The sequence below is a fragment of the Leptonychotes weddellii genome, chromosome 15, assembly GCF_054177405.1.
Source record: "Leptonychotes weddellii isolate Sample4059 chromosome 15, ASM5417740v2, whole genome shotgun sequence".
Taxonomy (NCBI): Eukaryota; Metazoa; Chordata; class Mammalia; order Carnivora; family Phocidae; genus Leptonychotes; species Leptonychotes weddellii.
Window position 1 is genome coordinate 39,553,981 of NC_138383.1, and position 19,787 is coordinate 39,573,767.

Sequence of the window (19,787 nt, forward strand, 5' to 3'; positions counted from 1 at the left end):
CTGGCCCTGGCCTGGAGTCAAGTGTGCTGACCCGGAAGGAGAGTTCCACAGGAACCCTCCTTGCTGCAGCTAAGACTGGGCCACAGTGGTCCTTGGAGAATGAACTGAGAACCCAAAGAAAGCATGGATGCTTTGAATCAGATCAGTGGGAATAAGGACCAAGTTGTCATCAAGTGTGCAAGGAAAAAAGAACTCAATTCTGTTTCAGGAAGGTGCTAAGTAACCAACTTTCTCTGAAGTATGAGAGCATCCTTGAGCAAGCCGGTGAGAAACTGGGAAGAGATAATCCACAATAACATCTAATGAGGAAGCTGACAGGCTTGGGAGAAGGGCTCTTTCACAGGTTAAGTTCCTTCTAGACAGTGGAGATGATCTGAGGATGCTGACCCACTAAAAATTGAGACACAGAGAATTACAAATAAAAAGTAACACAATTAGGGTGCCTGGGTGGCTCAGATGGTTGAGCGTCTGCCTTCAGCTCAGGTCATGATCCCAGGGTCCTGGGATCGAGTCCCGCATCGGGCTCCTGGCTCAGTGGGGAGCCTGCTTCTCCCTCTCCCTCTGCCTCTCCCCCTGCTCATGCTCTCTCTCTCTCTCTGTATCTCTGTGTCTCAAATGAATAAATAAAATCTTAAAAAAAAAAAAAAAGGTAACATAATTAGCTCACATAGGAGCTGTGGAACTTGAAGAACCCATATCATGAAGCAGAGCCACATCAAGAGAAGGCCTTCTTAGGTCTTCCTTCTGCTCAGGGCTCCACAGGGAGCGGGGCTGCTTCCTCCTCTCTCTTGGCTGATGGAGTCATTTATCCCTGGGCCTCTCTGGCCACAGCCATGTCTTCACCAGAAATGAGAAGTTCTGTACCACAGCAAACTTCTGTGCTCACTCTGTATGGGAAAGTATCTAGGAAAATGCCTGAGCCACATATCAGTAACTTCACAGGTGTCACTTTTCTTTCCTCCTGCCCAGCTCCATGGGTCACCTTCTATAGATGCGGGGGGCGGGGGGAGACTTCTGGGGAAACCACTTGTGGGCAAAGTGGGAGATGGGGAGGGGTGACAGAGAGGACTACTGATTTCTGTAGGACTCATGATACTTACTGTTTTTTTTTTCTTTAATGACATAGGTTTTTGTTTTTTTAAATGAAAAATGGAAATGAAATAAAAAAAATAGGAAGAGTTGGTGAGATAACCACCAAAAGTGCAGACAGGCAGTTCCTTCTCGAGCCACAGAACGCAAAGGGAGCAGATGCTGCACGTGCTACAGAGAGCAGGCAACGCCGTCTGCCGCCCTTGGGACGGCACGGTAGACCTCTGCATTTAGTAGGGTGGGCGCTCATGGGAAACTTTCTGCTTAGGATCCCTCCTCTGGATTTTCAGTCAGTAACACAGACCTTAATGTATGTATACTGGCTTTCTTTTTAAAAGTTACAAGTAGGATGACTTGCTTGCTACTTATCCTTTTATGAGGACTGATTTTATTTTTAAACTAGGCTGTAAGGAGAATGGCCTTCTTTCCTTGTAGTTTCTTTGATAATACCTAGCATAGGGTTTGATATATTGTAGGAGCTCAATGAACTCAAATCACAGAATCTCAGAGTTGGAGGACATTTTCAAGACAATCTGATTGGGACGCCTGGGTGGCTCAGTTGGTTAAGCGTCTGCCTTCAGCTCAGGTCATGATCCCAGGGTCCTGGGATGGAGTCCCACATCGGGGCTCCTTGCTCAGCAGGGAGCCTGCTTCTCCCTCTCCTTCTGCCTTCCGCTCCCCCTGCTTGTGCTCTCTCTCTGACAAATAAAATCTTAAAAAAAAAAAAAAAAGAGGGCGCCTGGGTGGCTCAGTTGGTTAAGCGACTGCCTTCGGCTCAGGTCATGATCCTGGAGTCCCAGGATCAAGTCCCGCATCAGGCTCCCTGCTCAGCAGGGAGTCTGCTTCTCCCTCTGACCCTCCCCTCTCTCATGCTCTCTCTATCTCATTCCTTCTCTCAAATAAATAAATAAAATCTTAAAAAAAAAAAAAAGATAATCTGATTGAATTTTATCTGCTCACTCTTATTGTGAGAATGCCCAAGAAGTGTACCCTTTCCTGATGAAGAGGGAATGGCAGGGCTAGCATGACACCTCCGAGCTTGCTCTAAGCAGTGCTAGCCTTAGGGTGGTCCAGCCAACAGCCTAACCATTCTGTAGGAGGACAGGACCTTGTGGATGCTGCTGGAGCAAACTGGAGGCCCAGCACCATAGTTTGCAGAGAAGCTGGAATGGGCTCTGGAACCGCAAGAGCAGGGCAGGCGGCTGCCCAGCTCTGCAGGCTGATGTGCTTTCCTGCCCCGGCGTGAACGTGCCCCTGGCCTGGTAGTGCACTGGCTCCCACCCTGCCTCCGACAGCTAGGAGCCAGGGCTGAGTGTCTGCCTTCCGCTAGCTTCCATACAGGTGTGGGGGGCTCTGTGTGTGCCCCATTGTTCCACAGCACCACCCTCCCCCAGCTGGGTGGCAGTGTGAATGGGTTGCAGCTATATTTAGAGTGAAACTCCTGGGGCCACCACAAAGGAGTGACTGCATCTTCAGGAGGGTGGGTGGGCGGGAAGGGGACAGGGGAGCCAAGCTATTTTCAGAACACATGTCACTGCTGGCTACAGAGCAAGACTGTGGCCATAATGCCGAGGGAAACAATAGCTGTGGCCAGAGGAAGAGCCTGTTATGTTTCAGGTGGGATGTTTGCAACTGCTCAGGAAACCCGACCCCGCCCGACAGCAGCACAAATCACAGCAAAGCCTCGTGGAGGCAGAGGGAGGTGGGGGATTCACAGGGCCAAGATGAGGTGCCAAGAAGCCACGCCTCATGCCTAGAGGCGGATTTTCAGTGACTGCTTTGCCCGAGGGGCCTGATTAGGACTGAGACACCTCTGACCAATTTCCCAGACAAACCAGGTACCCTGCGCTCTGGTCTCTGGACAGCCCCCAAGAATGGCAATGGGAATGAAAAGGACTCGGTCAGAAAGCATCGAGGTGGGCAGAACCGACCTAATACCAAGAGGTGTCTCAGATAATAGGCAAAGCCTGGGCTGAGCCAGAGAGTGTGGCCTCAAAGCCCCAGGTGGGCGGACTTGGCCCCCCAGTACTCAGGGACTTGCCTGGGTGCCGTGGCTCCAGCTGCACAGGCATGAGAGCTGCCCACACCCCTATTCTGACCTCCATTCGGCCCCACTCACCAGCCCCTGTGCACCGCCGGAAGCAGGGAGGGACAGGCTGCGGACGGAGGCCAGGTCTCGCCTCCCCCAACCCACAGATGAGCTTGGGCCCAGGGGCCTAGGTGGGAGAAGGGAAGTGGGGGTGTGGCCACAGCCCCAGATCTCAGTTGGACTTTATAGTCATCGTGGGGGCCAGGAGGATTTTTTTCAACTCCATCTTCATATCCCCTTCCCCAAACATGTGTGGTTCCTGTTTTGCTGCATCTGTAAAAGGCGCCGGGAGCTGGGGACTTGCCTTACACCTCTCGGTTAACACCCCTGGAGACTGATGGAGTTCAGAGCAGTGTAATTTACAGCCCATCTCTCCAATCTTAATTCACCCGATGCTCCTCTCTTCCTTATTGTATTAGTGTGACCCAGGTACCTGCCAACAATAATGGCCTCTCCAGCTAGGAGCCTCTCCCCCACTCCCAGGACAATTTATACCTTTTCCTTGGGATTTTCCCCCCTTAAATTAAACAAAAAGAGGAAAAATAAGAAAAGGTTAACATGGGTTTGGAGTGCTGCAGCCCCGTGGTTCTGGGCAGGGAGCCAATGGCCCGAGGGCACACACATGTGTGTGCTCTCCCAGAAGGGCCTTCACCGGCCCTGTTTTACAGCCACCTCGGCACAGACTCCAGGGTTCACGCATATGGCCAGACAGATGTGTCTGGCTTACGTTCAAGGCTGGAAAATGAAGAATTATGGAAGTGAAGGGCCCCGGGCATTAAAGGGGGGGGGGAAGGAAGGGGGGAATTTTTCCTCTGCTGAGAAATCCTCCTGTGGCTGTGAGGCTGGAGGAAGAAGGCTGACAGGAGGCAGGGCCGCCAGCAGTGGTACATGTGGGGCCTGTTCTTAAAGGGGCCACAGCAACCTCAAGCCCCAGCTGGCCTGAGCAGCCAGCTCTGAAGGAGGTGACAGGGACAACAAGCTTCCCGAGCAGGGGCGGCCACCGGCACCGGACATCAAGTCTCATACAAGACCTCCTGGTTGCAAGGTACTGCTTGCTGCTGGAGAGGCGAAGCTGAGCACGGTGCTCTCGACAAGGCCATGCCCCCATGGCACTCGCTCCCACGGCATCCTGTACTCCCCTGTGGCAACCATGCACGCTCGCACCTCAAATCGCTGGCTCATCCATTCACTGTACACTTTGTACATCCTGGCCTGGGACTTCTTTGGTTCACTCCTGTGGCCCCTGACCACCAGCCTCGCAGATGCTCATCACCACTTATTAAACTGAACTGAAGACACGGTACTTGCTTCTAAGGAGTTCACAGTACCGGCGGGGGGTGGGGGTGGGGGCGGAGGCGGGGAACAAGTCCAGAAATAACTGTAATATGAGACAAGATATAAGTATCACAAATGAAGTATAAATCAGTGCCACGGGAACACTGAGCAAAGAGAGATGAATTCCTCCTGAGGGTATCAGGGAAGGCTTCACTGGGGAGAGAAGTTTCATCTGAGGATTTGAAGGAAGAATAGAGTTTCAACAGGTAACAGGAAACGTGGAACAGAAAAAGGGTATCCTGGTCTGAGGGAACAGCATGAACCGAGACCTGAGAGTGGGGAAGGGTAGAGCACGTCAGAGGGCAGTGAGAGGAGAGGACAGTTAGAGTTGCCGTCCAGGTAGAAGGGCCTTACTGTCTGGACAAACACTGTACACACACTTCCTGAGGTAGGTGCTGTCACCACTTTCATTTTATAGATGAGGAAACAGTTTTAGAGGAGTTAAATAATTTGCCCAATGTCATATAGCTAGTAAGGTTCACTGGGGATAGGAGAAGAGGCTGGAAAAAGACTGGGAACAGATGGGAAAACCTCCAATGCCATGGTAAGGAATTAGACTTTATCAGCGAAGCAAAGACCCTGACGATTTCCGAGCAGGGGAGTGGCTCTTCTGGGAAGAGAGTGATAAAAGCACTCGAGGTGCACCAGAGGGGCTGAGGTGGACAGGGTCCCGGTGTCACGCGACTCCAGGAGCTGCCATTCACAGACTACCAAGTGAACAGCGCCCCTGGCGTTGTGCAGTGCACGGGCCTCGCCCGCTACAATCCAAGGCGGTACGTGGACCAGCACGGCAGTGGTGGCAACGGGAACAAGTGAGAAGGAAATAAATGAGTGAACAGAGAGGGTCTGATAAGAAATCAGACACATGGGGTTAAAAGCCAGCGAGGAATTTTAAAAGGATTCTCTAGTTGCTACTGTCTATTCAGTCACTGAACAAATATTTGCTGAGTGCCAACTCTGCACGCTGAGACTAACAGAAAGTAACAGAAAGGAAGGAGGGGACCAAGAAGAGAATGGTGGTGAGGAAGCCTAGGAGGGTGGTGTGGCCAACAGAGAGGGAGAAGACAAGGGCTCACTTGAGCTTCACTGCGGGTGGAGGGCCTGACGCTATAGAGACGCTAACTATGACAGGGATCGAGACCTGATAAAGACAGGTACTTGGGCACTTCTTTTTTTTTTAAAGATTTTATTTACTTATTTGAGAGAGAGCATAAGCGGGGGGAGGGGGAGCAGCAGGCAGAGGGAGAGGGAGAAGCAGACTCCCCACAGAGCAGGGAGCCCGATGCGGGGCTTGATCCCAGGACCCTGGGATCATGACCTGAGCTGAAGGCAGACGCTTAATGACTGAGCCACCCAGGTGCCCCCACTTGGGGACTTCTGAAAGAACAGTTTCCATAACTGCTGGGTTGAGGGTCAAGACATGGAGGTGGTGAGTATAGATAGTACTTTGGGAAGACTGATGATGAGGAAGAAAAGAACCATAGGACAGGAAGAAAGACAGCTTGAGGATGAAGTTGCTTTGCAGGCCACAACAGAGGGTTCCGTATAGACCCCAGAAGGGCTGAGGAGGCAGCTACACCATGATGATGATCCGGCAGAGGTATCACACACTTGATTCCAACTGGCAAGCGGACATGAATGTCTCAAGAACAATGGATCCCAACTGGTATTCATTCCCCTTCCCGGGGTAGAGTTCTGATTGGTGTTCAGACAAATTATCAGACCACAGGGACCACACACTGTGTGCCACTCATTGTGTTGAGTGCTGTACACACATGGCTCCCGCAGGCCGTAGAGCAATTCCAGGAGGTAGGCGCTATTACCACTTCCATTTTACAGATGGGGAAACAGGCTCTGAGAAGTTAAACAATGTGCCCAAAGTCACAAAGCCAGTAAGTGGTGGAGCCCAGAACAGGATCAGGTCTGTCTGACCACAGTGCACTAAGGCCTGCACCAAAGGCAGGGGCGGCTGAAGAGAGGATTGAAAACAAGACATTCCTAAAGAGTCCTGATGCTTCCCCAAGCTTACAGTCCTTGAAGGGAGGAGCATGACTGGCTCTTCCCTGTCTGCCCCGAGCTCTAGATAAGAGGAAGTGAGTTTCTAGTGCAAAAGGACAGACTTGGGAGAGCCATTAAAAAAAAACTTGCTGCAAGGGCAGGTATGGGTCCACAGAGAGCTGATGGTGGAGGAACCTTGTATGGAGATGAAGCAGTTTCTCTCTGGGAGGGTCCACAGTGTCCTGTCCAGAGGGGCTCAGCCATTACACTGGAAATCCAGATAAGCAGACTGTGGCTATGACATTCTCTTCTCTGGTAAGAGGTGTCCTCTACAGAGGATCTATGACCTCTCCAGGAGTATCTGGATAAGGTTTAGGGGAACTTTGAAACCCCTGAAATTGTGAGGAAGATTGTGTATGTGTGGGTGTATATTCACAGATTATCACTGGGGAAGAAGCTTTCATCAGATTCTCTGAGAAGAACCTGCTTCTGCCTCGGAGTCCACGAGGAGGGAGACTCCCGGCACCACAAGTGCTACCAGGATTTGGTGACAGAGAAAGAAAATAGGTAGAACCAGTAAAGGACACTGAAAGACAGTGTCTTCCTGAGAGGGTCCTGTCCATCCCTACTCGCAACTCACACTCCCGTCGTGCACTATACAGCCACGACCCTGATAGGAACCACCCTCCCCAGGCAGGCCCCACCTGGATCTTTTCTTGGCGACGCTGCTGCTCGGCTATCTTCCTGGCCAGAGCCAGCTTCTTGGCACGAAGTTCCCTGATGTCATCCTCACCCCCGCTGCCTTCGGCCTCTGAATCTTCCTCAAAGTCTTCAATCACCACGTCCTCCTCCTTTGGGTGGTGGAGCGGGCCAGGGGAGAGAGGAGACTGTGAGCCCATGGCACTTACCAGACCCACCCTCCTGTACTTCCAGCACTCCCAGTTCCATGCTTTTTTGGATCTTCCTTTCAAAGGGCCCCAAGGTGTATACTTCCCTCAATTCAGGCAGAGAGGGAATAGAGAGAAGCTGCCACCTCTCCTTTCCCCACCAATTACTCCCTTTTGCACTCCAGGCTCTTTCCTCTTGGAGAGTCACAGGTCCACACCAGAAGTCACTCACACACACATATACTTCCATGCTTATACACACACTCACCAAATCAAGCTCTGAACCTATTTTCATTTTGTATCACCAAGGGGGAAAACAACAGAGAATTTTAAACCACTCAATTTAAATCTAATTCCTTCTAATGATCTGATAGAAATCAATTCTGGCCAAGAGCTGGGAGTTAGGCGTAGAAGCTCCCCTGCCCCCAGATGGCTGCAGGGAGCAGATGCTGTGGCTCAGCAGACCTTGCCCTGATTTCTTTTTAAGACCACAGCCTGGCGGTGTGGGGGCTACTGAGCCCCATTACAGGAATTCACATGACATGACCTTGCTCAGCTGCCCTCTCGGGGTCTGGGCAGACTAGGAGACGGCTGGCTGGCTAGCTTCAGGAGCCTCCTGCCAGGCTGGCGGAGCTTTCCCCAGGGATGGCCCTCCCCGCTTGCAGCTTCACTCTCAGAAGCCCCCACTCCCCGGGTGGTCCCAGGCTCCATTCCTCACTCTCTCACTTCTGACCTTGGTCAGCAGAGAACATGCAGCTGCCCAAGAGCACGTCCTCTGAGGGACAGGATTAGCATGGGTAACAGAGTGATTAGTAGGAGAAGATTCTTGTGCTTCTACCTGGTTGACGATAATGACACTGACTATGACAATAACAGCTACCATTTACTGAATGCTCACTACTGGCCAGATAATTGGGCTAAGTGTTTTTCACATATCAACTCATTTAATACTCACGATGGTCTTTGAAACAGATGCTACTGTCATCCCTAATTTATAAATGAACACGCTGAGGTTTAGAGAGTTAAAACAATTTGCTCAGGGATAACAGTTAAAAAGTGGCAGAGCAGTGAGCCTGATTCCAAAACACGTGCTCTTCGCAATAAGAGTGGGCAAGAAGCACAGGGCTGGGGTCTGGACTCTAGACAGCAAGGCCAGACCAGCCCCGAGTGGCTCGGCTTTGCCAGGCTTCCAATAGGCCCAGCTGGGATGTGTTGGGCACAGTCTGCTCTCTCCTCTAACTGTCCATCTCAAGATGATATTCTGATGGGTTCTCTTGGCTGGAAGTGGTTGGTAAAGTGTGTGGGTGGGTAGCTGATGCTCTGTCTTGGGAGCAGAATCTAGGAGGGTAGAAAGACAGGTGTTTTGGCAGCATCCCTAGGAATAGGACTCTCTTCTGCTCATGAAGAATGATATCTGAAGAAACAGAATCACCGCCCCCTTCTTCCTCCCCTACCTAGCTTCAGTGACTCAGTCTTGCAGTTTCGGGAGAGACGGGGGTCTCAGGATGTGGCTGGAACTGTCACTATCCCAGAAGTCTCAGGAGTCTGGGTCGCTGTCTACACTGACTGGGCATGTCACAACCCACAGGCTATGGTGTCACAGGATTCATTTCCAGGGGGCCCAGCACATGAGAAGGAGGAAAACTCTCTTTACACATTTACTTCCTTGTTCGTGGGGTTAACCTGAACTGGAGAGAGCGGGACAGGGTGGTGACCAGCCCACGGGGGAACACTGCCTCTGCCTGCTCTGACCAGGGATACACAGGGTTATCATGGGGCTTGGGGTGAGCTTGACTGAGGTCAAAAGGGGGTCAGTGAGGCTTGTCTGAGGTTCACTCAGCTCTCACAGCAAACGAGGAAGTGCAGGGTTATGAAATTACACAGACCAGGGTAAGCAGGGTTTCCCAGGGGCCACTAACATAAAGGAACCCAGGAGGCTCGTGGGAAAAGGAAGAAGTGGGCAGCACGGCGTGGGTCACAACCTTTGTCTGGTCAATAAGCCTTAGGAGAAAAGAGAGCGTGGCACGGCCAAACTCTGGGCCCAAAGAGCTGGTCTGCTCCTCATGAGTGGCGGAGACCTTCCTTGGCTTTTACATTGTTGTGTCCTTGTCTGTGGGCCTCACTTGCCTAACTGGAGTCGGTACTGCAGGCTCTACTGGCCAGAGGACACCTCTCTTAGCGATCCTGGAGAGCTGGCCTTGCTTCCTTTCCGCTGTATGCCTCAGCCTTGAAGTGTGGGTGAGAGAGCTGGCTGAGGTGCTGCCCCACCCATGCTTCCCTGCACAGTGCCCAGGGCTTGGGGGGCACTGCTTTGTCCCGCACGAAGCCTAGACACCCCGAAGGCTTTAGCAAGCCCGCTGCCTCCTCCCGTAATGACAGCTCATTCTTTCCCATTATTCCCTGCCCAGGTTTCATCTGGAGTCTGGAATCATGGGCTCAGCTTTATCCCTGGAACCACCTCTGTCCTGGAAGCGGAGCCCTGTGTCATCAGGGGTGGGGTGGGGTTCTCCAGCTATTCTGATGAAGCCAGTCCAAGGCTCTGCTGCTCTGAAGACTCTGAACCAAAGGTGGCCACTCTATCACTGCCTCCGATCACAAACGACAGCTTCCAGCTGACATCTGGCTTCCCTGGCTTGTTGCTGATTTCATCCCTGCACCCCACCCTGCTCCACCAGGCGCTTGAGACTGCTGTGGGCCAAATGACTGTGCTGGCCTGCCGCTGACCTGGCCTCTGGCTAGAATCACTTCCGTCCCTTCTTGAAGTCCTACGTCCCTTCCCACCTAAGTCTCCTCTGCCTTTAACACTGTGGGGTAAAAAAGGAGAGCCCACCTCCAGGCCAGAGCGAGCTGTGCGCGCACACCTGGAGTTACTCAGACACACAGCAGCGCAGGGGCGGTGCTGTTAAACGCGTACATGGGCCGACACTGTCACACACTCCCGTTTACTCAGAACCCACAGCCAGCGGGGAAGCCGGTGGCACAGTTCAACTTAAACTGACACACAAACCCAGCACATACAGACCCACGACAGCAATCACCCTCAAAATGACACATACATGCGCAGGAGGGCAACTGTCGGCGGGGTTTAGCCAGGGTGGGCACACAGGCGTGTGTGCACACACACATATACACATGGTCTGGAGTGAAGCAAGGGCTACAGGAACAACCAAGGGCAAACAAACAAGAGGAGAATTCCTTAATCACATCAGGATGTGCAGGAGGGAGGGAGGGAGGGAGAATAGGCCGGGGGAGGGGGTGATTTTCCACACGGGGCCAGCAATGTCAGCTCTTCCTGTACGTGTGCTGGAGGCTGGAGTTCAGGCCTGTGCGGCGCTGAGCTCCACACATCCATAAACTTGATCCTCAGCCTGAACCCTAACACCCCCCCCCCCACTCCCTTTCCTAAGCCTCCCGAGCTGCACATTATTAAACTCTTTCTTTCCCTCCCTTCTCCAATGCAACGTTAAAAAGAAGCATCTGGAACTCGTAGCAGAGTGAGATGGAGACACTGGGGTGGGACTGGCAGGAAGGGGCACCAGCAGAGTGCACTCCTGAGAAGTTGGCTGCTCACGTCCACATCCATACTGCTCTGAGTGGTTATAAATAACCGGGGAGAAGAGGCAGCCATGGGCAGAGCAGGGGTGGGGTGGGGTGGGGTGGGGGTGGGGAGCCTTCCCCTCTGCCACAGCGGGCTCTCCCTGCACAGTACCTCATCTTCCAGTTGTTTTCCCTCTTGGCTTCCCATTTCCTTTCCCATGGTGTCTGGGACGGGTGCCACTGACACATATTTTCCACCCTTGAATGCCAGCAGAGGCTCTTCTTGTCCACAAAGGGCTTCCAGAAAATACTTCAGCACTGTGACCCTTTTGCAGTCGGCTGCAATAACCTACAGGGCGAGAGGGAGAGACGAGAAACAGCATTTTCTGCAAGGGAAGATGAAGATGACAGGCATTGTTTGCTGGCAGAGGGGCACATGAGAAGCGTGTCAAAGTTACCGGATAAGGCAGTAGCGTGGACAAGTGGGACTTCGAGGGTGTAGGGGATTGTGAAGGAGGGGCAGGGGCGGGGGTTTGAGGGCCAAGCTCCTCTAGAGGAAGAAAGTCACTGTCTCTATTTAGGTCATCCGTGGGGGAGCAGACAATCCCATGACCAACGACAGGTGCCCTCTGGGCCTTTTGCCTTTCTTCTGCTGAGGGCCTGATATAAAAAAAGAGTAAATTACATTCGTCTAAGTTTAGTATTTAATTGATAGAAGGAAGGGTGGAGCGTAGAACACTGGCTTTCCCAGAACACAGCTTCCTGATACCCTCACTGCCACTCTCCATTCCCCTCCCAGCTCCCCTCTCCAGGCTCCCAAGAGGAGCACTTCCAGCCTGAGTGTAAAATGAATGATGAGGGCTTTCTTGGCTGTTTCATTTCAGCTAGATCACTTTGGGCTTCCCCTGACAGGTTCCTGCCCCACCCAAGAGCTTCTCATGCTTAAGAGACTGGGGTCAGGCAGGAAACTATTGTCAGGAGAAGGGAGGCAGGCAAAGCAGGTAGGGGGTGTTTCACCAAAACTCTGCTCCTCCAGGGCTTCACGCCATCCTGCTCCCATGTGGCCACATCAGCACGTAAGCCAGCGCTGTCAGAGAAGCTGGGGCTGATTTAGCTGAAATGAAATTCAATATCTTGAGCAATCGTCAAATCTAAGTGTCTCAGATGAAGTTTCCATAGTCACTCTGTCTGGGGTCCTTCTGCTAGACCACACAGGTGTGTCCTCACTTGCAAACCCATCTGTGCTGCTCGCACCCTCTCATGACCTGCTGTTCATCTCTGGCCCCTGGGGCCCTTTCCTCCAAGGGAGAGGAGGAGCCCTGCTTGATCTGGAGCTTGGAGACAGGTGAAGACCATCACCCCTTCATCAGCACTGACTCTAGCCCCTGCAGAGTGCTCCCCATTCCAGAATGTGAAAGTGACCTCGATGTCGATATCACATTGTAAAGTACTAACTTGGAGACTGGCTTTGATTGTTTGCTCATTGTTTCACAGGTGCATATGTCCCTCACCTGGACAATAATCCCACTGGTAGCAAAGGATACATCTTGTACTTGCTTTCCTGTCAAGGGGTGCTAAACACAAGTGGGGCACGCAGGAGGCTCACAGGGAGGACGGACAGGCATGGGGAGGCTCGGCTGGGTACCACAGGGGCATGAGGCAGGCACGGTCCAAGTCTTCTAGGACACTGGGGAAATGAGCACTACTGTGCCAGCTGGCTAGCCAGGGCAAATGCAACACACACCAGTCAACTGGGACTCCAACTCCGTGACTCTGTCCTCTGCTGTCTCTCTGCGCCAAACCCGCTCTTCTCTCTGCCTGGGAGTGGCCCCTGCTCACCCTCACCAATGGCCCTGGGAGCATTATAGGCCTGAATCTCAGGTTCAGGACCTTGACCACCTCCACCTGACCTAACAGGTGCTCAGCTACCCAGGGAAGGCTTAGGAAGGGACAGCCATCTTGAGTTTGGGGTGTCCAGTCTTGGGCTTGGGCCAGGGCAGGTAACCACAGGTTCCATTGCATGTGTTCAAACATGTCATGAGGAAGGCTAGAAATACAGAAGCAGGGGCTAAAACGCATTAAAGAACAGAGCTGCAATGAGTAACGGCCCAGCAAGCAGCACGCACAGCGGCCTCCTGCATCCCCAGCCTCTCACTTGCAGAGGAAACTTCTGCATTTCCACAAGACTGCCAGTTTCCTCTCTGTGGTCTAATTTTAACCACCTTGTCGTTACAGTGTGTGTCAGCCACCTGACCCCACTATGACCTCTGACCTTATGCCCCAGCTACTGCTTGCACGATGGAGAATTATGTAATGGGTCCAGGACTTTCCTTTTCAGTGTGAGGCTGCTACCACTGAATGGAGAGGAGGTGGGGGTAGAGGGGTGAGAGAAAGACAGAGAAAAAGCTTGCCGTGGTCCTTGGCATCACCTGGATGGTGAGAAGAATGCAGGAACTCCTGCCAAGTGTGCAGCAGAAATTTGCCCAGAAGAGGAGAGTGTGTCCATGGCTGTGTGTGCCCACTGACGGGCAGTGAGGAGAGTTCCTGCTGTTCTAGCATGCACTGGGTGGCATGCTCAGAGGCTCAGGAAGAGAATGTGATTCCTGGCCAAGAGGGAGAAAGGGCACATGCGTGGACATGGGACTCTTGGAGATGGGGATTTCCAGGGCACAGCGGGACCCAGGGACGCAGACATCCTGAGCCTGCCTGCAGCACATCCTTCGGGGATCAGTGGGGATTGTCATTCACATAGACACAAAAGCAAAATGGAGTGCCCCCCACCTTCGATTGTCACCCAAATGTTTAGAAGGAACATGGTTTCCTTGGGGATCTTGTCTGCTAGGGCCATTAGTTTCTTCCCAGGACAAGGGCACTCCTGGCTGATTCTCAAATGGTTTTGATCCTGTGGGGTCTCTGAGTTACCACTAAGAAGTGTGGAGAGAATTCCATGTGTTTGCAGAGAGAAAAGCCACTTAGCCTTTTGGAATTGTGAACTCTTCCCCCTGCAATCCAACTAGTAGGGAGGACAGCCAAGGTTGTGCGGGCTCCTTAGGTTTCCAAAGGGCACTGTGAGTGAGAATGGGCCTCTAGTTATTTAGTGGATGGGGGAACTGAGGCACAAAAGTCTAGGGCTTGCCCAGGGGCTTAGCCTCTGTCTCTAGCCCGCTGGCCTATCTGTTAAAGCATTCTGCTTTAAGGCAGGAGGAATGAGCCCAGCAGGGTGAGGACTACAGTTCTCTTGGTCCCGGAGTCTACATGAAGCTCATGGCAATATTCTCCCAGATAAAGCCTCCAGCACTTCAGTCAGGGAAAAAAGTGTAAATATGGTTAATAAGAGACATCATGATGGAAAAAACCCTTCAAACCACCCACAAAGAGCCAACTCCAAGATGATCTTTGGCTGGCCAAGGAGGACTTCCTGGTAGGACAGGGGTTAAAGCTGGGCTCCCTGCTTGGAGAGGGGGGAGTCCAGCTAAAGTCTATGACATAATCTCCACAATAGCCCTGTTCATGAGTACATTTTTCCATTCTATATCAATGAAAAACACAGAATGTAAGTGATCTGTACATTGCAGCTCTGGGCAAACTCTAGATTCTCTAGAGGAGAAAGAGCTGGGCAGGAGGGCTCCTTCTGGGCTATTAACAGGCTGGGCTGGCCTAGAGCTAGAGGCAGGTATAAGGGCTGCTGGCCAGGGAATACCCCAGGGAACCTGGGACCCAGCACCTTCTCAGTAGTAGTCCTGGCTTTTCTGGAAGGAGACTCACTGTGTAGGAGATTACCAGGAACTCCAAAGTTGATGGACAAAATGTCTCATACAAATTACTCTAATCAACTTCGAGAAGAAAACTGGGGAGCTTTAGGTCAGGGAAGAACTAAAAGAAAGGCACTCGGAGAAAGCCCCTTTCCCTTCCCCTGAAGCCCATCTGAGGCAACGAGCCCCACCACTGGGAACTGAAACCTCTAGCTTCAGGGCTCCAGTTATCACTGGATCAGGTCCACACGCAAAGAACCAAGCAGAAAGGAAAACTGAAAGTGAGATGTGGCAAGGCGATACAAGAGCCTGGCCTGTCCGAGGCTCAGTTCCTTAGAGATACAGTGTGAGCGTGCACAGGGTGAGTGGAGGTTGGAGCGACATGGAAGGTTAGGTCTTGTAGAAAGCAGAAAGAAACCTCTAGGTTAATAGAGAAGAGAAAAGGCAGACTGAGCTACCAGTGTGGGGTACCTTGGGGGGTGGGGTGGGGTGGTAGGTAAGCAAGGAATGGAGTTCTCTGGAAACTCTCTATAGCCACTTGGGAGGGGACAAGCCCAGTCTGGGCAGACATGCCCTGGAAGGAACAGAAAAAGAGATCTAAGCTGAGTTAAGCAAGATGGGGGAGGGTGAGAGAGAGTAAAGGAACTGAGCACCAGGTACCACAGACTGCTGTACTCTGAGTTGCAAGACTTAACACCTTATAGCTGCCATGGGGAGGGGAGGACACTCCTCCTTTCCCCGTGCCCATGTAGCCAAGGAATAGGAGGAGGCGTCACAGAGCTGAACCAGGTCTCTGGATGCAAGTCTAGGGAATAAGGGGCTCATGCCATCTTGCCTGGGTTCCTGTTATCTCCAAACATGCCTCTTGGAAGGCACGAGAGCACAACAGTGGCTGCTTAGATTCTGCAAAATTTCTTTTTCTGAACTTTTGATTTGGGGGAATCAGAATTTAAACCCCTACTATCAGCCAGTTCCATTTTCTCTGGTCTTAAAGAAGTCCCACTTGCTACTGCTCCTCTGCTTAAAGAGAAAAATCGCATGGGTTTTCCTCTACAAACTTTACAGGTTGTTTTTTTCGTTTCTCTAAATGGAGCCAATTATTCTCACATTTGTTGAAACCTTCAATCAAACTTTATAGCTTGTTAATTTTACGGAATGTCCTTAGAGCAAGTAAGATGCAGACAGGAAAGTGAAGTCTTGCTAAGATTATTAAGAAAGCTTAAAATAGCCTACAAATCCACCACCAAGGCTGGTGAATAGAGGCTGCTTGGCTGGCTTCTGAGGTCAATTAGCAATGGGTTAATTATCATCTTTAATCAGCCAAGCCTACAGGATTGGCTACAAGAAGCTAACGTCAGACTAAAGTGTTTTCACAAACTGGGAACCTCTAGTTATTCACAACTCACCCTCACAGGAGCCTGCAGGGTGAGAAGGACAATTCCGTAGTGGCCAAGGGTGGGTCAGCCTAAGAGGTCTGCCAATGAAAGTTCAGACACAGGGAATCCTCTGGAGCTGGGAGGACAGAGGAAGTGGTTTATTCACATTCCTAGAGGGAGGGGCTTCCAGGCAGGGAGCAGACTCCAGAGGCAGGAGGCAAGCTGGCCATAAGGATGCACAAGGACTCTGAAGACACAGGAAGTAGCTTACAATGGGGAGACAGACATTGGCAGCCTACCTGAATCAGAAGAAATTGGTACTGAATTGTGAAAGAGGGTCACAGGTCAGAGGGGAAAGAAAGGAGACCTATGCAGGTGCTGAATGATAAAGGGGACAGAGGGAGAAGAGGCATGGGTCCTTGTGCTGGAAGCATAACCCGACAACCCCTGGGCATATCGTCCAAAGGAATCAATCAGCATTTCACACTTTCCCTATCCCTGCTGCAGCAGGGCCCCATATCTATGCAAGGCAGCTAAACACAGGCCCCTCCCTCAGTCACTTTTTTTTTTTTTAAGATTTTATTTATTTGACAGAGAGAGATAGCGAGAGCAGGAACACAAGCAGGGGGAGTGGGAGAGGGAGAAGCAGGCTTCCCGCGGAGCAGGGAGCCCGATGTGGGGCTCGATCCCAGGACCCTGAGATCATGACCTGAGCCGAAGGCAGACGCTTAACGACTGAGCCACCCAGGCACCTCCCCTCAGTCACTTTTGATCCCAATGTCCAGACCCAGCACTCCTGAGTCTTACGGTTAGTCTGTTAGTTAAGAGGTCAGTGAATCACAAGATGAGATGTTAATGTGATCGATCAACCCACAGCAGCCACCCCAACCCATGTGGCTGGTCCCAACAGCTGTTTTTTTTTCCCTAGTGGAGGCAATGGGGGCCATTACCCATCAGCTGGCAATGCACAGACTGGTATGGCAGCCTGCTCCCCTCACCCACATCTACTGTGTGTGTGTGTGTGTGTGTGTGCATGCACTTGCACCCCGGCACTGCCCGTACATCTCATAGAGAGGGGTGGGTGGGAACTGGAAAATGGTTAGGTGGGAAGACTTGGGGGAGAGAGAAGAGGCTACCATAATAGTTTTACTGTATATTCCAAAAAGCAGAGGTACTTGGCTACTGAAAGGGAGACTATGTTTACCCTGGAGGGAGAGTTGAGAGAACAGAACTGTGAAGCGTACACTGGCAGTGAGAAGGTAAGTACAACAGTAGGAACAAGGGGTCCATTCTGGAAAGAGGCAAGTTGAAGCAATAAAGGGGGTTGATAAAGAGTCTGGGCTTTGGGGGCGCCTGGGTGGCTCAGTTGGTTGAGTGTCCAACTCTTGGTTTTGGCTCCGGTTATGATCTCAGGGTTGTAGGTGTGAGCCCCACGTTGGGCTCCCTGCTCATCGGGGAGTCTCTTTGACATTCTCTCTCTCCCTCTGTCCCTACCCACCAGGCACACGTGCTCTCTCTCAAATAAATAAATCTTAAAAAAAAAATCTGGGCGGGCGCCTGGGTGGCTCAGTTGGTTGAGTGACTGCCTTCGGCTCAGGTCATGATCCTGGAGTCCCTGGATCGAGTCCCGTGTTGGGCTCCCTGCTCGGCGGGGAGTCTGCTTCTCCCTCTGACCCTCCCCCCTCTCATGTGCTCTCTCTCATTCTCTCTCTCTCTCAAATAAATAAATAAAATCTTTAAAAAAAAAAATCTGGGCTTCATAGTCGGACTTGAGTTTAAGTCTTTTTTTTAATTTTTGAAAATATTTTATTTATTCATTTTATTTTAGAGCATGGATGAGACAGGGGGAGGGGCACCGAGAGAGGGAGAGAATCCTCGAGCAGATTCTCCCCAGAGTGCAGAGCGCAATGTGGGGCTTGATCTCACGACCCTGAGATCATGACCTGAGCAGAGATGGAGAATCAGATGCTTAGCCAACTGAGCCAACTCAGGCACCCCTTGAATTTTAACAAAAAGTATAGCCTTTTTTCTTAGTTTTTATTTATTTATTTTTGAAGATTTACTTATTTGAGAGAGAGTGTGCACGTGCACACAAGCGGGAGGAGCAGGGAGAGGGAATTTCAAGCAGATTCCACACTGAGCACTGAGCCCGCCATAGGGCTTGATCTCAAAACCCTGAGACCACGATCTGAGCAGAAACCAAGAGTCAGACGTTTAACCGACTGCACCACCCAGGCGCCCCAAGTTCAAGTCTTTTTTTTCTTTTTTAAGATTTTATTTATTTATTCGAGAGAGAGAGAGAGGGCATGCGAGGGAGAAGCAGACTCCCCGCTGAGCAGGAAGCCCGACGCAGTGGTTGATCCCAGGATCCTGAGATCATGACCTGAGCCAAAGGCAGACGCTTAACTGACTGAGCCACCCAGGCCCCCCCTCCCCACCCTGCCGAGCTCAAGTCTTAACTACAACTTCCTGGCTGTGTATCCTTAGACAAAGTTACTTAGCATCTCTGAGCCTCTGTTTGCTCAAGTTGTTCTAAGGTTTGAAAGCAATAATGCATATCAAATATTTAGCAAGGTGCCTGGGCCAATGATAAATGAATGGCTGTTGTTTTTTCTTCCTTGCTGCCTCACTTTGCTCAGAGATGTGTGGGAGCCAGACTCGGAGGTAAGGAAGGAAGCATGGGGCTGGCACTCCCCTGGAATGCTCACCTGGCTGTTGAAGCTGCTGAAATATCTTATTCAGAACTAAGGTACTGGATCCAGGCTGCTGGGTAGGTCACTTGGTGGAGGCAAGGCCCAGCCTCTCTCTTGTGCCTCTTCCTATTTTCCAAAAAGATTCCTAGACCTAACCATAGACACAAATTCAATGGGACTCTAGAGGCCCCGGACTTTAGGACAAACCTGCCACTAATTCACACAACAGAAGTAAAATCCTGTACTGAATATCATGATTGCCTTGCCCATCTGGTCCCTTCATTTTGGGGTTGTGTGGTGGCTTTGTCTTTGTTAATGATATCCTCCTTAAATGAGACCCAGCTGGATCCTTGCTCCAGGTTCCTCAATACAAAGGAAATGATGAGAAAATCCCCAATGTGGCATTTTCTACCCACCTGAATTGCCTGAGCTTGGAATTCTAACCAAAGCCAGACAGGAGTCTGGATTCTCCTGAGCAAAGTACAGCTTGCTTTTCTTGAACGGTTCCCTCATGGAAAGAAAACTATCCTCTTCTAGAGCTCTGAGCTCCGGCTGAATGAACAAGGTATATTCTTGACATGAGCCCGTCGCAGACAGCAAACCATAGGCAGCAGTAGCTTGGGCTGCAGTCCAATCCGCTTCCCCTGCACAGTGCTCTGAGAGCAGCCACCCACACTGGCAGGAGTCAGAGGCGGACACTGGCACCGCCAACACAAGCCTTTCAGGTCTGGCTGGCTTCAGCTGCTCTGAAACCTGGAACACAGGCGCTGGGGCCCTCACTTACTGAACCAGCAGGGGAGGCTACAAGCTCAGCCCCTGGGGATGAAAGTCCTCATGTCTGTCTCAGCCTGCAAATATCCACATGCAGTTTGTTTCTACATTGCCAGTTAGTTCTGGGCCAGGAGCACGACATCTTGGGCTCTAGTCACTCTGAGCTACATTCTTATTTGCCTTCTAAACAGCCAGGATTGGGGGGCCACCCTTTAGGTTTGTGTTCAAGCTCCTTCACCAAATTTGTTCCCAGTTTTATT

The 19,787-nt window shown here is 51.4% G+C and overlaps 1 protein-coding gene across 6 annotated transcripts in view; it reads right to left on the reverse strand.

Moving 5' to 3' along the window:
- Window positions 1-19,787, reverse strand: part of SMG6 (SMG6 nonsense mediated mRNA decay factor) — a 209,941-nt gene that overhangs the window by 11,777 nt on the left and 178,377 nt on the right. For all 6 annotated transcript variants that reach the window (XR_014140698.1, XM_081806066.1, XM_081806067.1 and 3 more), the window contains 2 exons: window positions 11,108-11,284; window positions 7,216-7,362 (listed from right to left, as the gene is read on the reverse strand). Coding sequence is in view for 5 of the 6 variants with exons in the window: in XM_081806066.1 (XP_081662192.1) it covers window positions 7,216-7,362; window positions 11,108-11,284 (324 nt within the window). In the remaining variant the exon portion in view is untranslated. The remainder of the gene's footprint in view (window positions 1-7,215; window positions 7,363-11,107; window positions 11,285-19,787) is intronic.